Below are 16,777 nucleotides of genomic sequence, written 5' to 3'. Positions count from 1 at the left end.
CTCCTTTTATAGGCATGGATGGAACCTTGGAGAAGCATGTAATCATCATGCTAGAGATATCTAGATAATTCTACTAACTACTAATCTTGCATGTTGGTAGAAACCTCACCATTTTTCTAGACTCTTCCACCAACTTGAACTTTGCTAGAATTCTCTAGCATGTGTATGGATCTTTCTTTGTCCATGGGCTGGATCCATCTTGGGCCAAGACAAGATTACACTTCAACACAAACACCAATTGGGCTGGTGTTGATCTTCAACAGTAGTGTAGTATGGTAAAAGATTATAAAGCAATTTGGATATCGTTTTGGCTCACCATAAACTTTTTAAAGAAAAATTAAGAAATCTAAAGATGATAAACTTCAATTACAAACTAATCCCACTTTCTAATAAAACACTTTGCAAAATGAAGGAATAAGTACTAATTGAATATTAGAGAACTAATTGAATATAAAACTTTATTAGATAAGAAATACAGAACTTTGAAGAGGCTACATGAATCAAAGAGGTTACATATTGACTAAGTTGTTTCTATAGAGTTACAAAGTATCATATATTTAGAAAACTAACCTAACTCTATAATAGATAAGGAAACGAAACCCTAATACTAACGGGCTAGGCCAAAAAAACCAAACATTAAAACAAACCTAAATACTAATGTTTTCAAACACCAATACTAAAATACAAACGGAAGAACTCCAGGCTACCATCAACTTCTTGGACTCCACCAACTTAGTCCCCACAGTGTTGAAGTTGCAGACTCTTGGGACTTCCGGCAATCCAAGCAGAAGACGCGGCTTGTACCAGTACCAGAAGGATCGTTAAGACCAAATAAGCTTTGCTTTACTCCTAACTCCACAAAATGAATGCAATTCGCTTTCAACCCTTTGGAATTACTCACTGGAAAAGACAAGGAGCAGCCTCGGCTTGATACAAATAATATTTGATTCCCCAAACTCTTTACCTCGATAAAGCTTCTGTCATTCTCCGGATCAATCTTGTAAACTAAGAAATCAAGAGTCCTTGTAATGCCATAACAATCGTTCACCTCTCGATTTTTAATTTGGTGAATCAGCAAGACTTCATTGTTGGTTACTGATTCTATCAAATATGACTTGTCCTCGACGATGACCCGCAAAAAGGCATTGGGACCCCAGCAATTGAATGAATCTTTTCGTGATTTTTCTTTTTTGTCATGAACCAACTTCAGTTGTATCTCATCACCATCTTCGAATCGTAACGTGCGAGTTGCAACACCTCCACTCTCAATCTCATCGTTTTTTACTAACACATATAGCATGCCACTGGACGAAAACAGAAGGCATAGAGGAGACTCTTTTTTATCATCCAAACCCGGAAAGATGGTCCAACTTTTTTCTCCCGGCCTGCACACACCGATTTCCCCAGTCCAAAAAATTGCCGCCACCGTACATTCTGAGATATTTGAACTGGATATTGCAATTTCGCGAAGAAAGCCGTTGGCTTTTCTACGCAAATATATCAATCGATGGGATTTCACTTGAGAAGGGACCAAAGCAGTCGGGTTTTCTACCTTCAAATTTTTTGAAAGATGGGATTTCACACAAGGAAGTTTGTGTTTGTCTCCTGAAATAGGGTTAAATAGAAAAACTTTGAGAGGTTTCTTCCTTGACCATAATCAACCAACCTTTGGAAGAACTATGAAACCGCCCTTGATTTTTCCTAGGCAAATCCAACTTGATAACTTTGCTCTCAGAGTCAGATGGGATAGAGAACTCTAAGCAGTCGGGACTATGTTGAGCGAGTACTAACCAGGGGAGTTGCAGAGCACTGCGAAAGTCCTCCTCCTCGCTGCCGGGAAGATCCAAGTCCATATTCATCTCCTCCGGCGCCGGCATGTCCAAGTTCGCGGCCATTTTGGATTGGTCGATGGCAGAACCCTAGACGTACGCTGGAACTTTTTGGCTGCGTCTTGTACGTAATTATATATTTATAATGGCAAAACCCTAGATACAATCCTTGTAGTGCAAGGAAAATTAACTCCCTTAATAACTTCCAATCTATTTACAGTAGGAAATCATCTAAGAACATAAACAAATCACAATCGTATTTAGATTAGGATGTTGACTCACGCAATTAATAAGTTTGCTTATTTGGGCTGAGGAGACGGACTTTTTCGAAGCTATGACTGACTAAGAGAATTCTACTGTTTAACCAATTATTTATCCTGTTATCTTTCGATCTCTTTATTGGTCGGGGATCCATAACTGGTGACATGCAGCCTCTAACAATACGGTTGTGGGATACGCTCTTGCACGAATATTAACAATCTTACAACATAACAAGTTAGGAAATTGAGAAGTGTTTTGGTCAATAGTGATATTCGTCAAGCTAAAGATGTAAGGTTGGACCCAAACAAGATGTTAGTGGCAAATTTGAATTGTATGAGCATGTTACAAATAGTTTTCGAACTTGGAATCTCTTTCAACATTTGTAAAATTTAAACACACAAGGAAGACAAAACGTCTGCGTGAAAGAAAGCATATTATGCAACATCACTGTAAGCACGTATACGATTTGATATGGAAAAGAAAACGAGTAAAATACAAAGTGATATCAAATGTCAAAATTACTACATAGCCTCTCATCTTCCTCTTATGATAACCCTAAACTAACATTTCGTAAAAAAATTGTAGTGGGATAGCGTAAATGTAATGTCGTATGGATGAGTTTGGTCACTGTATCACCCATGGCAAATCAAACTCGGTCTCCACTTTTGATGGAGTTTCTGAACTTAGCTCACAAGAGAATGTTATGAAGGTACTTCACCTCCACGTAAATGCCTATCACGGCTGCTAATATCCATAAATCCTGTACCAGAATTTCTCCTCTTAATTCTATGACTTTTACCTCTTTTACCTTTCCCTTTACGACCTGAAAACAGCACTGACGTGACCGTCAAGAAGCCCAAACCACAGAATGCCCATAGAGCAACAACCCAGAACCTCACAGAACTAAACATCCCATCTGTCAATGTAGGTTCCGAAATCTCCTCGGAATGATTCGTTTGGACATGGTTGCTTCCTAGACCAAAACTTCCATCCAACTTACCAAGTTTCCTTGATACTACAACTTCCTCCGCTGCTTGTGAGTTTGAGTTGGACAATGAACTGGGATCGGGACAGTTCCTTCTCTTGTGATGCAGGTGTAATGCATCCTTTAGTGTCTTAATGCATTCTAGGCTAAGTAGATCTGTCTGCAGTTTGTTCTTGTCTGTCTGGTCGAGCGTTGAAGGGTCGGGTGGGTCTGGAAACTGGCCCCAGCACTTGTTAACCACATCAACATTCCTCCAGCTTGCTTTATCAAAGCTCCAGTTTCCAACCTTGAATTCCAAACCGTAGTGGAATACTCTGTATTTGATGCCTGGTTCAGGAGCATACCCTGGGTATATCAGTATCTCGCTGCTTATTTGATGCCGTAGTTTCAACTACATGGAAAAACGAAGGGGAATAGAATCATTATCACATAATAGCACTGAAACACTTTTTAAATAATGGTGATGATGCTCAGGGTAAATACTGAAGCGCTTTTTTACACAGCAGAACAATTTACCTCTGCCGCCCCGAATGAGTAACCATACATCTCACTTATCCAACCAGATGCATATATATCACCAGTGATATTTGTGGCATAATGAGCTGTGTCTGCCCGGACTTCCTCGGTTTTATGCAACCACAGTAGAGCAAACTTTCTAAGATCATCTATATGCATGATGATAACACCCCCAACCTTGTCACAGGCTTCAGGATGGCGAGTATGGAGTTTCGCAAGCTCATTATCACAACCGATAAGATAGCTACCATATACAGATCAGGAAAAATTAGTCCTCGTATGGATTATACAACTAGAAACTAGAAATATGGACCCCTAATAACATTTTGGGTCCTGAGATACCAAACCATAGAATAATAATAATAATAAAATTTAAAAAATCAGATTGCTTACTCATAGGGAGTTGAAACTGGTCGGCCACGTGCTGCTTTGAATTCCCATGGTGTAATTGGACCTCTCAAGATCATATCAGCATCAAGAATCACTATGTACTCTGCATCCGTATTTGCATGATTGAGCCAATGAAGGACTGCAGCTGGTTTGTTAATCGCTGGATACCTGGTAGATAGAACAAAAGGATGAGCTTTGCTTCTCTTAAAGATTGGGAGATAGGATGTCAATGCTGAAATTAACATTAAACCACCACCAAGAACAAACTATAAGAAGGAAAGAAGACCCTTGAAGAAAAAAATTTACCAATCACCCGTTAATGGATGTCGGCTCATGGAAGGGACATAATGGGTGGGAGCCAGATCATGCCCAGCATATTGCTTCAAGTCTTCATCTGTACAGCTGAGTAATCGTGTGATATTTCCAGGCTGACCACTCAGGTGAAAACTGTGGACAAGTCCTACAGTCTGCCAATCAAAGTAAGGGGTGCATTCAGTGGAAAAAAGGGTGTGGATTTTTGGATATGGTTTTCCGGGTTCATCGACAACCTCCTGCTGCACTGCCTGTACTACATGTACTGGCTCCTCAAATCGTAAAGTAGCAGGAGTCAGCTTTTTTGGCCGAGTCAGTTCAGCAAAAGTTTTGCTTTTCAGAAAGCTCGTGTATTTGGTCCACTTTGGCTTTGGGCAACCATCTGCTGCATGTTGAAGTAAAAGACCCTCATTTAAAGTGTTAATGCACTCTAAATTCAACATAAGAGCCCGCCTTTTATATTGATCAAGTTCCATCATTATTACCTGGATAAAGAAAGAATAAATTTACCATAATCAACTACAAAGATCTTGAACATGATCTTCCATGTACAGAATTTTGACGTTTTGAAAATAAATAAATAAATTATTTATATACAGGTTCATAACAAAACCTAAATGAGCATTCCTTTAAGTCTTTTCAAGTATGCCCTATCTAAAAGGCGCCTAGTCAATTGCGTTTAGCAGTGGGATAATTCAAGCAAACATACACCATAAAATAAATGTACAACAAAAGTAAAGTTATCACATACCTCTTTTGGATAAGGAGGTTCAGGAAAAAGTCGGCCACAATCATAAACAATACCGTCCTCATGGTGATCTAATTTACTAAAAGACCAATTCCCTACACTAAATGGCAAGCCATAGTGAAGAAGAATAGGCTCAACACCCTCAGCTGGAGTATAGCCTGGGTAGATCATCAAGTTATCATTTATTTTGTGCTGGAGACCAACCTGAAAAGGAAAATAAGGTAACCGGCACCGATTAACAAGAAAACAAACAAGCACTGAGCAAAGACACTCAAATTTAAAGATTGGAAATCTGTAAGACATCCAACATTTATATTTTGTTCAAGGAAATAATATTTTAAGGGAGAAGAAAAAAGAAACTTACCTCTGCTGCACCAAAAGAATATCCATACATCTCACTGATCCATCCTTTCCCATAGATGTCACCAGTTATATTAGTTGTCCAGTGAGCTCTGTCTTCCCGCACTTCTTCTGTTTTCGAAAGCCACATGGGTGCCAATGCCCGAAGATCATCTATATGCATGGCCAAAAGCCCACCAACTTTATCACAGAGTTCAGGGTGCTTAGTGTGCAATTGAGCGAGAAGATTATCGCACCCAACCAAGTACCTGAAGGAGAAATTCGTTATATGAATATATGTTGATAGCCAGAGTCCCCACAATTGCAAAATGTATTTACTGTTCATAAACTCATCAAAATAAAAGTTTCATAAAGTTAATATTCAAATGCCAAATAAGAAGTCTCTGCATTTTTTGAAGTTGACAACATCTTGCTCTTCTCATGTGAGTGATTGACCAATAACAAAGAATATCTATCACTTCGACCACCGAATGGTGTCAGGTACAAACTGCAACTCTACTTAACTAGCCTTTTACTCAAAACTAACATAGCTTGCCTACATACTTGTACTAAAGGTACGAATGATCATAAGGAATTCATACGGCATTCACAATGCTCTTGTATGATACAATCTGGTTTCAGCTAAAATTTAGTATCATTTACATGAAAGGAAAAAAAGTGCAAAGTGATACCCATAATATGCTGCAACAGGCTTGCCTTTCTCAGCACCAAGTTCCCAAGGAACAATCGGGCCGCGGATAATCATGTCAGCATCCAGAATCACAACCCAATCAACATTCTCAGCCTCTTTACTGTGCTTAAGCCAGTACACAACTCCGGCTGGTTTGTTAATTGCAGGGTACCTGCAAAATTAGCGTCTTAATTAAAATTTAATCAATATTTTCTGGTCCTTCAATTTAAATCAAACCCATCAAATTAAACGAACAATTAAATCCAACCCAGAATTCAAAATCCAAACTTTAATACAAACTAGAAGAAAATCAATTATAAATAAGCTGAGAACTTACCAGTCGCCAGTTTTTGGGTGCCTGCTCATCGAAGGCACCTCAAAAGTGGGAGCCAGATGCATCCCTTTGTACTTCTTCTTCTCGTGGTCGGTGCAGCTGAGGAGTCGGGTAATCGGGCCGGGTTGCAGGGACTTCCGGTAGCTGTGCATCAACCCGACAGTTTGCCAGTCGAAGTAGTTCTGGCACTCCACCGAGAACAGCGTGTGGACCCTCCTCCCCGTCCTTCCCGGAGCCTCCCGACCCGCCTCCGCCACCCAACCGCCATTAATGCACAGACCCACCACCACCGCCACCGCCACCAGAACCAAGAATCCGGCCATTGCAGCTCAATTGGAGCTCGGATTTCAATTGGGTATGGGGTCAGAGATCTAAATTTTCATGGCGCTGACGGATAGATCATGCAGTCTAAAGTCAAAATCGGAGCTTTTTGGTGTTGTTTATGCACTCACTCCAGTGACATGACGTAGCTGGGGTTTGGTGCAACATGGATTTTAATAATCATTGAATTAATGGAATATTATTTTTCGAGAAAGATTGTGACATAACGCAACTTTTTATTTCTTTCTTGGATGTAGTGTGTATTTTTAATGGAAAAAGAATCTTTGCTGGATCATTTTTTATGGAAATACTAATAATTCTGTGATCGTTTCTGTTCATTGTATGTTGTTCGGTAAAAAATCAATTGAACTATTTATATTTAATTTTAAATTTTAAAATAACTTCTAACCGTACGATGTACGATGAATGGACACGATTGCGGGATTCCTAGGATCCCTAGGAAAAGGATCCCGTCCATTTTTTGTGTGCAGAGCTCACCTTCTTTTGCATGTCGTGGTTCATCTCCTTCTGTGTGAGCTGAGTTCGTTTTGTTTTGCATGCGGCAAGCCCACTTGACACCCATGTTTTTCTTACACAAATGCAAATTTTTTATTTTGGCAAAATATTTTTCCTGAGCATTAAGTTAAACTTTTTAAGGAATTCAGAAACAATTTTACAGTTTATTGAGTAACAAATGTATATTTAGTATAATATTTAAGCCGGAAACTAAAAAAAATAAGTGAAAAGTATAGTAGTGAGGCCTAGAATATTGTCAAATGAGGTTCTACACTTAAGAATCTCAACGAAAACTATCACCTTAATTTTCAATACTCCACAGTGAGGCGAATGTGAAAATAAAAAGATTGAACGGTGATTTATATACAAATTTATAAAACCGACTAAAAACCATGAATGTTAATCCACGATTTTTTGTAAAAAAATGCAAATTATTTATTTTCTCAAAATATTTTTCATGAGCATTAAGGAAATCTTTATAATGTATTTGGAAGTAAGTTTACGATTTATTGAGCAACAAGTGTATATTTAATAAAATCTCCTGTAGATGAGACTTAAACAAAAAATAGCAAAATTTTGTTTTGTTAAATAATTTTTCACCCTCTTTTGGTTTACAAAGAGAATTCTGTTAATATGTAGTTCATATTTTGTTAGAAGAAAAATTAACAAAAATAAAGTTCAAATACCTTTAAATTCATGTGTTAAATCGTTAATTACAAGTGTTTAAATAGGAATTATAATAGATTTTGTAAGAAAAAAATATATTTTTAAGAACGTGAATATGATTGTTTGTTGTTATGGTAAGAGAAATAAAAGTAAAATTAACAAAAATGTACAAAAATGTTCTAAATTCTTGAGGGTGCCAGAAAGTCACCTCGAGAATTTGAACTATTTTTATACATTTTTGTTAACTTTTCTTTTATTTCTCTTCCCACTACAACAAACATCATATTCATGTTCTCCAAAATATATTTATTCATGCATGGAGCCCGACTCGTTTTCAAAGCACCCATGAATTCGCCTCATTATGCGTGCACAAAGCTCGCCTTGTCTTGTGTGCCTTGATTCGCCTCGTTTTGCGTACTAGAAGCCCGCCCCTTTTTGTGTTCATGGGCTTGCATCATTTTGGCGTGTACAGATACAGTCTTGTTCTTCGTGCGCATGGTTGGCCTCGATTTGTGTGATGTATCCTGCCTCGTTTTTCGTGAGATGTATTGCTCTTCGTTTTGCATGCCAGAAGCCCGCCTATTTTGTGTGAGCAAAGGTTGTCTTGTTTTGCCTGCCGTGGCTTGCCTCGTTTTGCATGAGCTGAGTCCGTCTCGTTTTGTGTGCGTCGAGCTCGCCTGACACCCATGTTTTTTTGACACAAATGCAAGTTTTTTATTTTTGCAAAATATTTTTCATGAGCATTAAGTTAAACTTTTTAAGGAAGTCGAAAGCAATTTTGATGGTTTATTGAGGAACAAATGTATATTTAGTAGAATATTTAAGCCGAAAACTACAAAAATAAGTGAAAAGTATAGTAGTGGGGCCCATAACATTGTCAAATGGGGTTATACACTCAAGAATCTCAACTCTCACCTTAATCTTCAAAACTTCACAATGAGGCGAAAGGGAAAATAAAAAGATTGAACGGTGATTTATGTACGAATTTTCAAAACTGATTGAAAACCGTGAGTGTTAATCCATATTTTATTTTATAAAAAATGCTAATTTTTTTATTTTCTCGAAATATTTTCCGTGAGCATTAAGGAAATCTTTATAATGTATTTGGAAGTGGGTTTAAGCCCAAAAGTAATAAAATAAGTGAAAAATATAGATGTTAAAATATATATTTTGTTGTAAACATTCCTAGTTTAAGTATGATTGTGTAAATCCTAGATAAGATTTGCTTCTAGTTATCCTTTCCTATTACAACTTGTATTACTTGGAGGAGAAGGAATATCTTCTCTCCCTTTACTACTATAAATAAAGGCACAATGTAGGAGGGATAACAACACACACATTCTCCTACAATTCTACAAACACACATCTCTCTCCTCTCTCTCTCTGCCGCCGGCCCTAGTCTCTCTGTCAGATAAAATAGACCACAACACGTTATCAGCACGCTCATACCGCTGCGCTTAGGAATCTGACGTTGGAGATTTTTTCTGCATCAAACCAGTTCATCCATATCATCACGCAATCAGGTTCTTTCCAAACAACGGCTTTTAACTCGATATTTTGCAAGCCCTGATAGCATGAACATTCACCATGATGCATGACCCAACTTTACGTTTAACGTATTTTAGATTCTACATAAATTGTGTATTGCATGACCCAACTTTACGTTTAACGTATTTTAGATTCTACATAAATTGTGTATGCTTCATAACCAAAATTGCTACAATTATGTGAATTTGATATTTGCCATGAATTGAATCTTACATATGTACATGCATTGAAACTATTATTTGCATATGCATCAACGTAAATATGTGATTCATTGAATTTTACATGCATATCATTATATTTGAATTGAAAAAAAAATATTTTTTTGCGATTTGGGAATTAGGGTTCTAGTCGAACCCGTGCCTTTGCACCATGCAAGGCCGCAAGCCACCAGGCCCGCAGCCTGCGATGGCCCAACCCAAACCGAGAACCCAGGCCGCAAGCCTTGAACCGAAACGGTGCGTTTGAAGCACCTTGTCCCGACCTACGGCCTGAAGCCCAGGTCCTCGCCGTCGATTTTCTGACACAACACGACCTGCAGTCGTGCAAACTTGGACACCACCCATCGTTTTCACCAACGATTTCTAGAAATTCCAGAAGAATTTCATGGGTCTTCACTCGAATTCAATTGAATTCATTCGGATTTTTTTTTTCTTCCATCGACATCGAGATCTCCTCTTCGTCGACAAACACCTGGTTCTTCGACTAACCATGGCTTGCTCGACCCTGGACACACCGCCTGCCATGGCGCCGTCCACTAATTCCGGTGTTCTTCCCCGGTGAACACACCCAGCTACGGCTGGGATGCCTTTTTGGACTCTTTCCCGAGCCCTACTCGGGCTCTGTCTCTCGGCCCGTGTAACACAACAACAAAAAACAATTTTTTTGCTGGGCTCGCTTGCAGCGGCCCAGCCCGCAAAGAAAACAAACTTTTTTTTGTCTATTTCCTGGGCTCGCCTGCACCGGCCCAGACCGAAAAAAAAGAATTTTTTTTGTTTCTTTGGGCCAACCTGAAGTGGCCCGCCCGCGAAAAAAAAAAAAAAAAGAGAAATTTTTTTTTTAGGGCTGCACACAGCAGCCCATTCCCTTCTCACCCCGTGGGCCTACAGCCTACACCCGGGGGTACTCGGCCTATATTTTTAGGCCCCGAGATGTTATTATTTAATATTTTTTTTAAATAATATGGGTTTTATATTTTCACCCACACTTTAATTTGGCCCCGAAGACCAAAAATAAATTAATTCACTTATCATTATACAATATTTCTACATATATTCTTTGCATATTTGTTTGCATATATATTTGTGTTTGCCTGCAGGAATATATGAACCTGAAGTTCATAATTACTTTGAAACTCGAAGTTTCTTCTAAACATGCCTTGTTTGAAAACCCGAAGTTTTCACTTAAACATATCACCCATGAAACCCGAAGTTTTTCATGCAAAATTAAACCAATACATGTCTATTAGAACCTGTATGTTCTACTCCTATGTGAATGGATTGATTTTTCTCCATTACACTAACCACATCTTGTCCATCTACTTTGTGATAGGAACATGTCGAATTTGAACAAACTCGACTTCACCGCTTTGGAGGTTTCTGGAATGAACTACCTCAAGTGGGTTCAAGATGTGAAGCTCCACCTCACTGCAAAGAACTTGCGTCCTGCTATTGAAGAAGCAACAGATAAACCTGTTGGCGAAGCTGAAAAAGCCACTGCTATGATCTTCATCCGAAGACATATTCATGACGCTCTGCAAACTGAGTACCTTGCTGAGGAGGATCCACGTGCATTATGGATCGCTTTGGCTGATCGTTTCGATCACCAAAAGGACATATTCTTGCCTGAAGCAAGACACGACTGGCAGCACTTGCGCTTCCAAGACTTTAAGTCTGTGAATGAATATAATTCTGAAGTTTGTCGAATCCGATCACTTCTCAAGTTTTGCAATGAAACTTTGACTGAAGAGGATCTTCTGGAGAAGACCTACTCGACCTTCTCTGCTTCAAATATTGTCCTGCAGCAACAATATAGAGCTCAGAAGTTCACTAAATTCTCGGATTTGATCTCTGTTTTACTTCTTGCTGAAAAGCAGAACCAGCTGTTGATGAAGAATCATCAAGCTCGACCTACTGGGGCTACTGCTGTGCCTGAAGCACATTATAGCACTAATCAGCACCCAAAACGCCAAAAGAGGCGTGGTAAGGGCGGCCAGAAGCCATCCCACCAAGGTCAACAGAGCCAAGGCCCATCCAAGGGAGGAAACAAAGCCCAGAAGCGCCCAAACCTCGCTCCCACGGCCCCGAACTTCAAGAATAAGGGCAAAGCACCTGCCACAATGAATGACGATATGTGCTATCGTTGTGGTTCAAAGGACCATTGGTCCCGTATTTTCCATGCTCCCAAGAAGGTTGTAGATGAATATCATTCTCGTCGTAAGAAGTTTGAATCAAACTTCATGCAAGTGGACGAACCGGAGACTACAAAGATGGAGGTTTCTGACTTTCAGGAGGATACCACTCCTAGGGAAGATTAGAATCTTAGACATAGACTTATTTTTCAGTTAAAATAAGACAATTGGGGCCGAATTCCACCTAGTGGCCGAACCCCACCTTGTTTTTTGGTTGATTTTGAACAATTTTCCTTTATGTTTTGGATTATTAGTTGGCGATTTATTTTGGATATTAAGTTTTTAATCCTTGAATAAATGAAATTATTTTGAATTGATACTTGTTTTTATAAACTTTTATGCATGTGACCGATTCAAATTAATTTTTCATTCTAGGTATGACTAGTGGGAAAGTTAGTTGTCTGGCAGATAGTGCAACCACGCATACTGTTTTGCGTGAACACATCTATTTCACTAACTTCGTACCTAAGAATGCACCTTTGACAACCCTCTCAGGCCCATCCAACCTGATCGAAGGATACGGTAAGGCACGTATAATGTTGTCCAATGGTCCAATCTTGACCATTGCTGAGGCACTCTATTCTCCACGTTCCGGAAGAACGTTACTAAGTTTCAAGGACATTAGAGATAACAATTACCACGCTGAAACCCACGTAGAAAACGGAGTTGAATTTCTGTGCGTAACTTCCTACGAATATGGCCAGAAGCGTATTCTAGAGAAGATGGAGCGTAACCCGAGTGGTCTGTATACTACGACCATACGCCCCATAGAATGCCACTATGTGGCCGGCCCTACCACAGGGACCGCGCACGAAATTACACTTTGGCATGATCGTTTGGGACATCCTGGACGAATAGCGATGCGCCGTATTCTCAAAACTTCACACGGGCATCCACTAACTCGAAGCTTAGGTTCAATCCATGAAATTCCATGTCAAACATGTTCTATGGGAAAGCTTATTACTAAGCCTTCTTATGACAAGATTCGTTCGAATCCTCCCATTTTTCTACAACGGATTTAGGGGGACATTTGTGGACCGATTCAACCTCCATGCGGACCATTTAGATATTTTATGGTTTTGGTTGACGCTTCTACACGTTGGTCACACGTGTGCTTGTTGTCCACAAGGAACGCTGCATTCTCCAAACTGTTGGCTCAGGTTATCAAGCTCAGGGCTCACCACCCTGATTATCCGATCAAATCTATTCGATTGGATAATGCTGGAGAATTCACATCTAAAACTTTTGATGACTATTGCATGTCGGTTGGGGTTGAAGTTGAACATCCTGTACCCCATGTTCACACCCAGAACGGCCTGGCAGAGGCTTTCATTAAGCGTTTACAAATGATTGCTCGATCATTAGTCATACGTACCAAGCTCCCGATCGCTGCTTGGGGCCATGCAATATTGCACGCAGCAAAGTTGGTCCGCCTGAGGCCTGTTGCGACACAACCATTTAGTGCCCTTCAGTTGGTCACCAGATGCGAACCCGACATATCGCATATGCGCGTTTTTGGTTGTGCGGTCTATGTGCCGATCTCGCCGCCCTTACGTACAAAAATGGGGCCTCAGCGAAGGATGGGAATCTATGTCGTATATGATTCTCCTTCGATTATTCGTTACTTAGAACCTTTGACAGGCGATCTGTTTACCACTCATTTCGCGGATTGTCACTTCTATGAGACAGTCTTCCCGTCGTTAGGGGGCGATAAGAACGTCAACGTTCCTAATGAACGACGCGAATTATCGTGGACGACTCCCACTTTGTCTCATTTAGATCCCCGCACCGCTCAGTCTGAAGCTGAAGTGCAGCGCATATTAGATCTCCAGAGCATAGCTCAGAGCATGCCAGATGCTTTCACCGATCTAGCGCGCGTGACAAGATCACATATTCCAACTGCGAATACGCCTACAAAGATGGATGTACCAAATATACGACGGACTACCCTCCTGGAAGCCCGGGACGCCAATTCTGGTGATCCAAGTACATTAGCGGCTAGCCAATCATCTGCCCCTACACAAAAGCGTGGCAGACCCCTTGGTTCAAAGGATTCACACCCCCGGAAGAGGAAAACCACGGCACAAGGTCCTGAAGAGCCTACCGTGAATCCGACTATCGCTTACTCATTTTACCCAACTCATGAGGAAATTCTAGATTATGGAAGCGTCCTTGAAGAGACGAATCCTCCTCCCGAGAATCGTGAGATTTCGGTCTATTATGCTAGCTTAGATGATGTGTGGCGTAGAAATGAGATGATTGTCGACGATGCATTAGCATTTGCAGTAGCTACTGAGATCATGTTCAGCGATGACATTGAACCGCGTTCCGTTGATGAATGTCGACGTAGAGCTTATTGGTCAAACTGGAAACAAGCAATCCAAGTCGAACTTGATTCACTTGCGAAACGTAAGGTGTTTGGACCTGTAGTTCCTACTCCTCCACATGTGAAGCCCGTTGGCTACAAGTGGGTTTTCGTTCGGAAGCGTAATGAGAAGAACGAAATTGTGCGTTACAAAGCTCGTCTTGTAGCACAAGGTTTCTCACAACGCCCCGGGATTGACTATGAAGAAACTTACTCACCCGTTATGGATGTGATTACTTTTCGATACCTTATCAGTTTGGTAGTTTCCGAAAAACTGGATATGCAGCTGATGGATGTAGTAACCGCGTATCTCTATGGGGATCTTGATACGGAAATTTATATGAAAGTTCCCGAAGGACTTACATTGACTGGTTCAAATATTTCCAAACCCCGGAACACGCTCTCAATTCGGCTGAGGCGTTCACTATACGATTTGAAACAATCTGGAAGAATGTGGTATAACCGTTTGAGTGAGTATTTGACTAGTCAGGGATATGTGAATAACGAACTATGCCCTTGTGTGTTCATTAAGAAGTCACATTCCGGATTTGCGATTGTTGCAGTATATGTCGATGACATGAATCTCATCGGAACTCCTGAAGAGCTCGCGAGAACTGCTTCGCACCTGAAGTTGGAATTTGAGATGAAAGATCTAGGTAAGACTCGATACTGTCTCGATCTCGAGATAGAGCATTGTTCGGATGGAATCTTAGTACATCAATCGAACTACACCCAGAAGGTGTTGCGCCGTTTTAATGAGGATAAAGCGAAGTTTTCGAGTACTCCTATGGTCGTTCGTACGCTAGATGCAAAACGAGATCCCTTCCGTCCGAAGGAGGATGATGAAGAGATTTTAGAGCCTGAAGTTCCTTATCTAAGTGCGATAGGCGCTTTATTGTACTTAGCTCAATGCACTAGACCCGACATCTCCTTCGCTGTTAATCTTTTGGCAAGATACAGCAATGCACCAACACGCAGACATTGGACTGGCGTGAAAGACATCTTCCGTTACCTTAAGGGTACTACGGATTTGGGCTTATTCTATCCCTACGAATCCTCGAGTGATGCCGCACCCTATGCTCATCGGGTTGATTCTCGCCTTGTTGGTTATGCCGACGCTGGATACTTATCTGATCCGCACAAGGCGCGTTCTCAAACAGGTTATGTCTTTACCGTTGGAGGCACCGCAATATCTTGGAGGTCAACTAAACAGACCTTAGTTGCCACTTCGTCTAACCATGCTGAAATTCTCACCTTACATGAAGCAACTCGGGAATGCTTTTGGTTGAGAGCAGTAATGGGCCATATTCGAAGCTCCTGTGATCTTCATCCCGCCGTTAATGCCCCGACGACGATTTTTGAAGACAACGCAGCTTGCATCGAACAGCTCAAGAAGGGTTACATCAAATGAGACAACACCAAGCATATTGCGCCGAAGTTCTTCTTTACACATTAACAACAAGAGCATCAGAAGATTGAAGTCAAGCAAATCCGATCACAAGAAATTCTGGCCGACCTCTTCACCAAATCACTACCGAAGGCGACGTTTCAGAAGCTTGTTCATGGAATTGGTATGCGTAAACTTTCTTAGTTGTAACTTTGCTATTTCTCTTTGGAATTATGTCAAACTCAGGGGGAGTATCTTCTGGATACTTGCTTGATCTTAATGTACTCTTTTTCCCTACGATTAGGAGCATTTTTCCCACTGGGTTTTTGCTACCTAACTAGGTTTTAACGAGGCACCCACCTTGGGCTGGTCATATCCCTGATGACGTCCTGTAGACGTTTCTTTTGACTTTGCATTTCTCACGCATTTTTCCTTAGATTATGGATTTTGTCCCTACTCGGGTTTTTGCCATAGCCTTAGGGTTTTTTTAGTGAGACTTACTACTTATGCAAGTTCCTACCTTATTGAGAATAAGCGTTGTTCCTTGGAATCAATGCCGACGAGTCGACTTCCTCAACTTCTGCATGATGCTGAATCTACCTTGAGTATTTACCCACTCAAGGGGGAGTGTTGTAAACATTCATAGTTTAAGTATGATTGTGTAAATCCTAGATAAGATTTGCTTCTAGTTATCCTTTCCTATTATAACTTGTATTACTTGGAGGAGAAGGAATATCTTCTCTCCCTTTACTACTATAAATAAAGGCACAATGTAGGAGGGATAACAACACACACATTCCCCTACAATTCTACAAACACACATCTCTCTCCTCTCTCTCTCTGCCGCCGGCCCTAGTCTCTCTGTCAGATAAAATAGACCACAACATATTTAATTTATTTTTTAATTAGAGACATTAAAATCATATGTAGGTGGGGCTTAAACAAAAAATAGCAAGATTTTGTTTTGTTAAATAATCTTTCACCCTCTTTTGGTTGACAAAGAGGGTTTGTTAATATTTAGTTCAGATTTTGTTAAAAGAAAAATTAACAAAAAAAAAAGTTCAAATACCTTTAAATTCAAGTGCTAAATCGTTGATTAAAAGTGTTTAAATACGAATTATAATAGAGTTTGTTTGTGACGACCCGTCCCTAATTTTCCTAT

The 16,777-nt window shown here is 40.3% G+C and overlaps 1 protein-coding gene and 1 pseudogene across 1 annotated transcript; both read right to left on the bottom strand.

The window, feature by feature from the left end:
* Positions 1-679: 679 nt before the first annotated feature.
* Positions 680-1,895, bottom strand: LOC126582500 (uncharacterized; annotated as a pseudogene).
* A 629-nt stretch (positions 1,896-2,524) lies between these two features.
* Positions 2,525-6,900, bottom strand: LOC126582939 (peptidyl serine alpha-galactosyltransferase-like). Its single transcript, XM_050247180.1, has 8 exons — positions 6,409-6,900; positions 6,073-6,243; positions 5,406-5,649; positions 5,045-5,245; positions 4,288-4,778; positions 3,985-4,149; positions 3,592-3,835; positions 2,525-3,466 (listed from the first exon to the last, which is right to left on the bottom strand). Exons 1-8 carry the CDS (start codon positions 6,726-6,728, stop codon positions 2,792-2,794), a joined length of 2,511 nt encoding a protein of 836 aa, XP_050103137.1. The 5' UTR covers positions 6,729-6,900; the 3' UTR covers positions 2,525-2,791.
* Positions 6,901-16,777: the final 9,877 nt, after the last annotated feature.

This window comes from Malus sylvestris, chromosome 9 (assembly GCF_916048215.2).
Source record: "Malus sylvestris chromosome 9, drMalSylv7.2, whole genome shotgun sequence".
Taxonomy (NCBI): Eukaryota; Viridiplantae; Streptophyta; class Magnoliopsida; order Rosales; family Rosaceae; genus Malus; species Malus sylvestris.
Note: the sequence above shows the minus strand (reverse complement) of the source record. Positions and strands in the feature narration are given on the sequence as shown.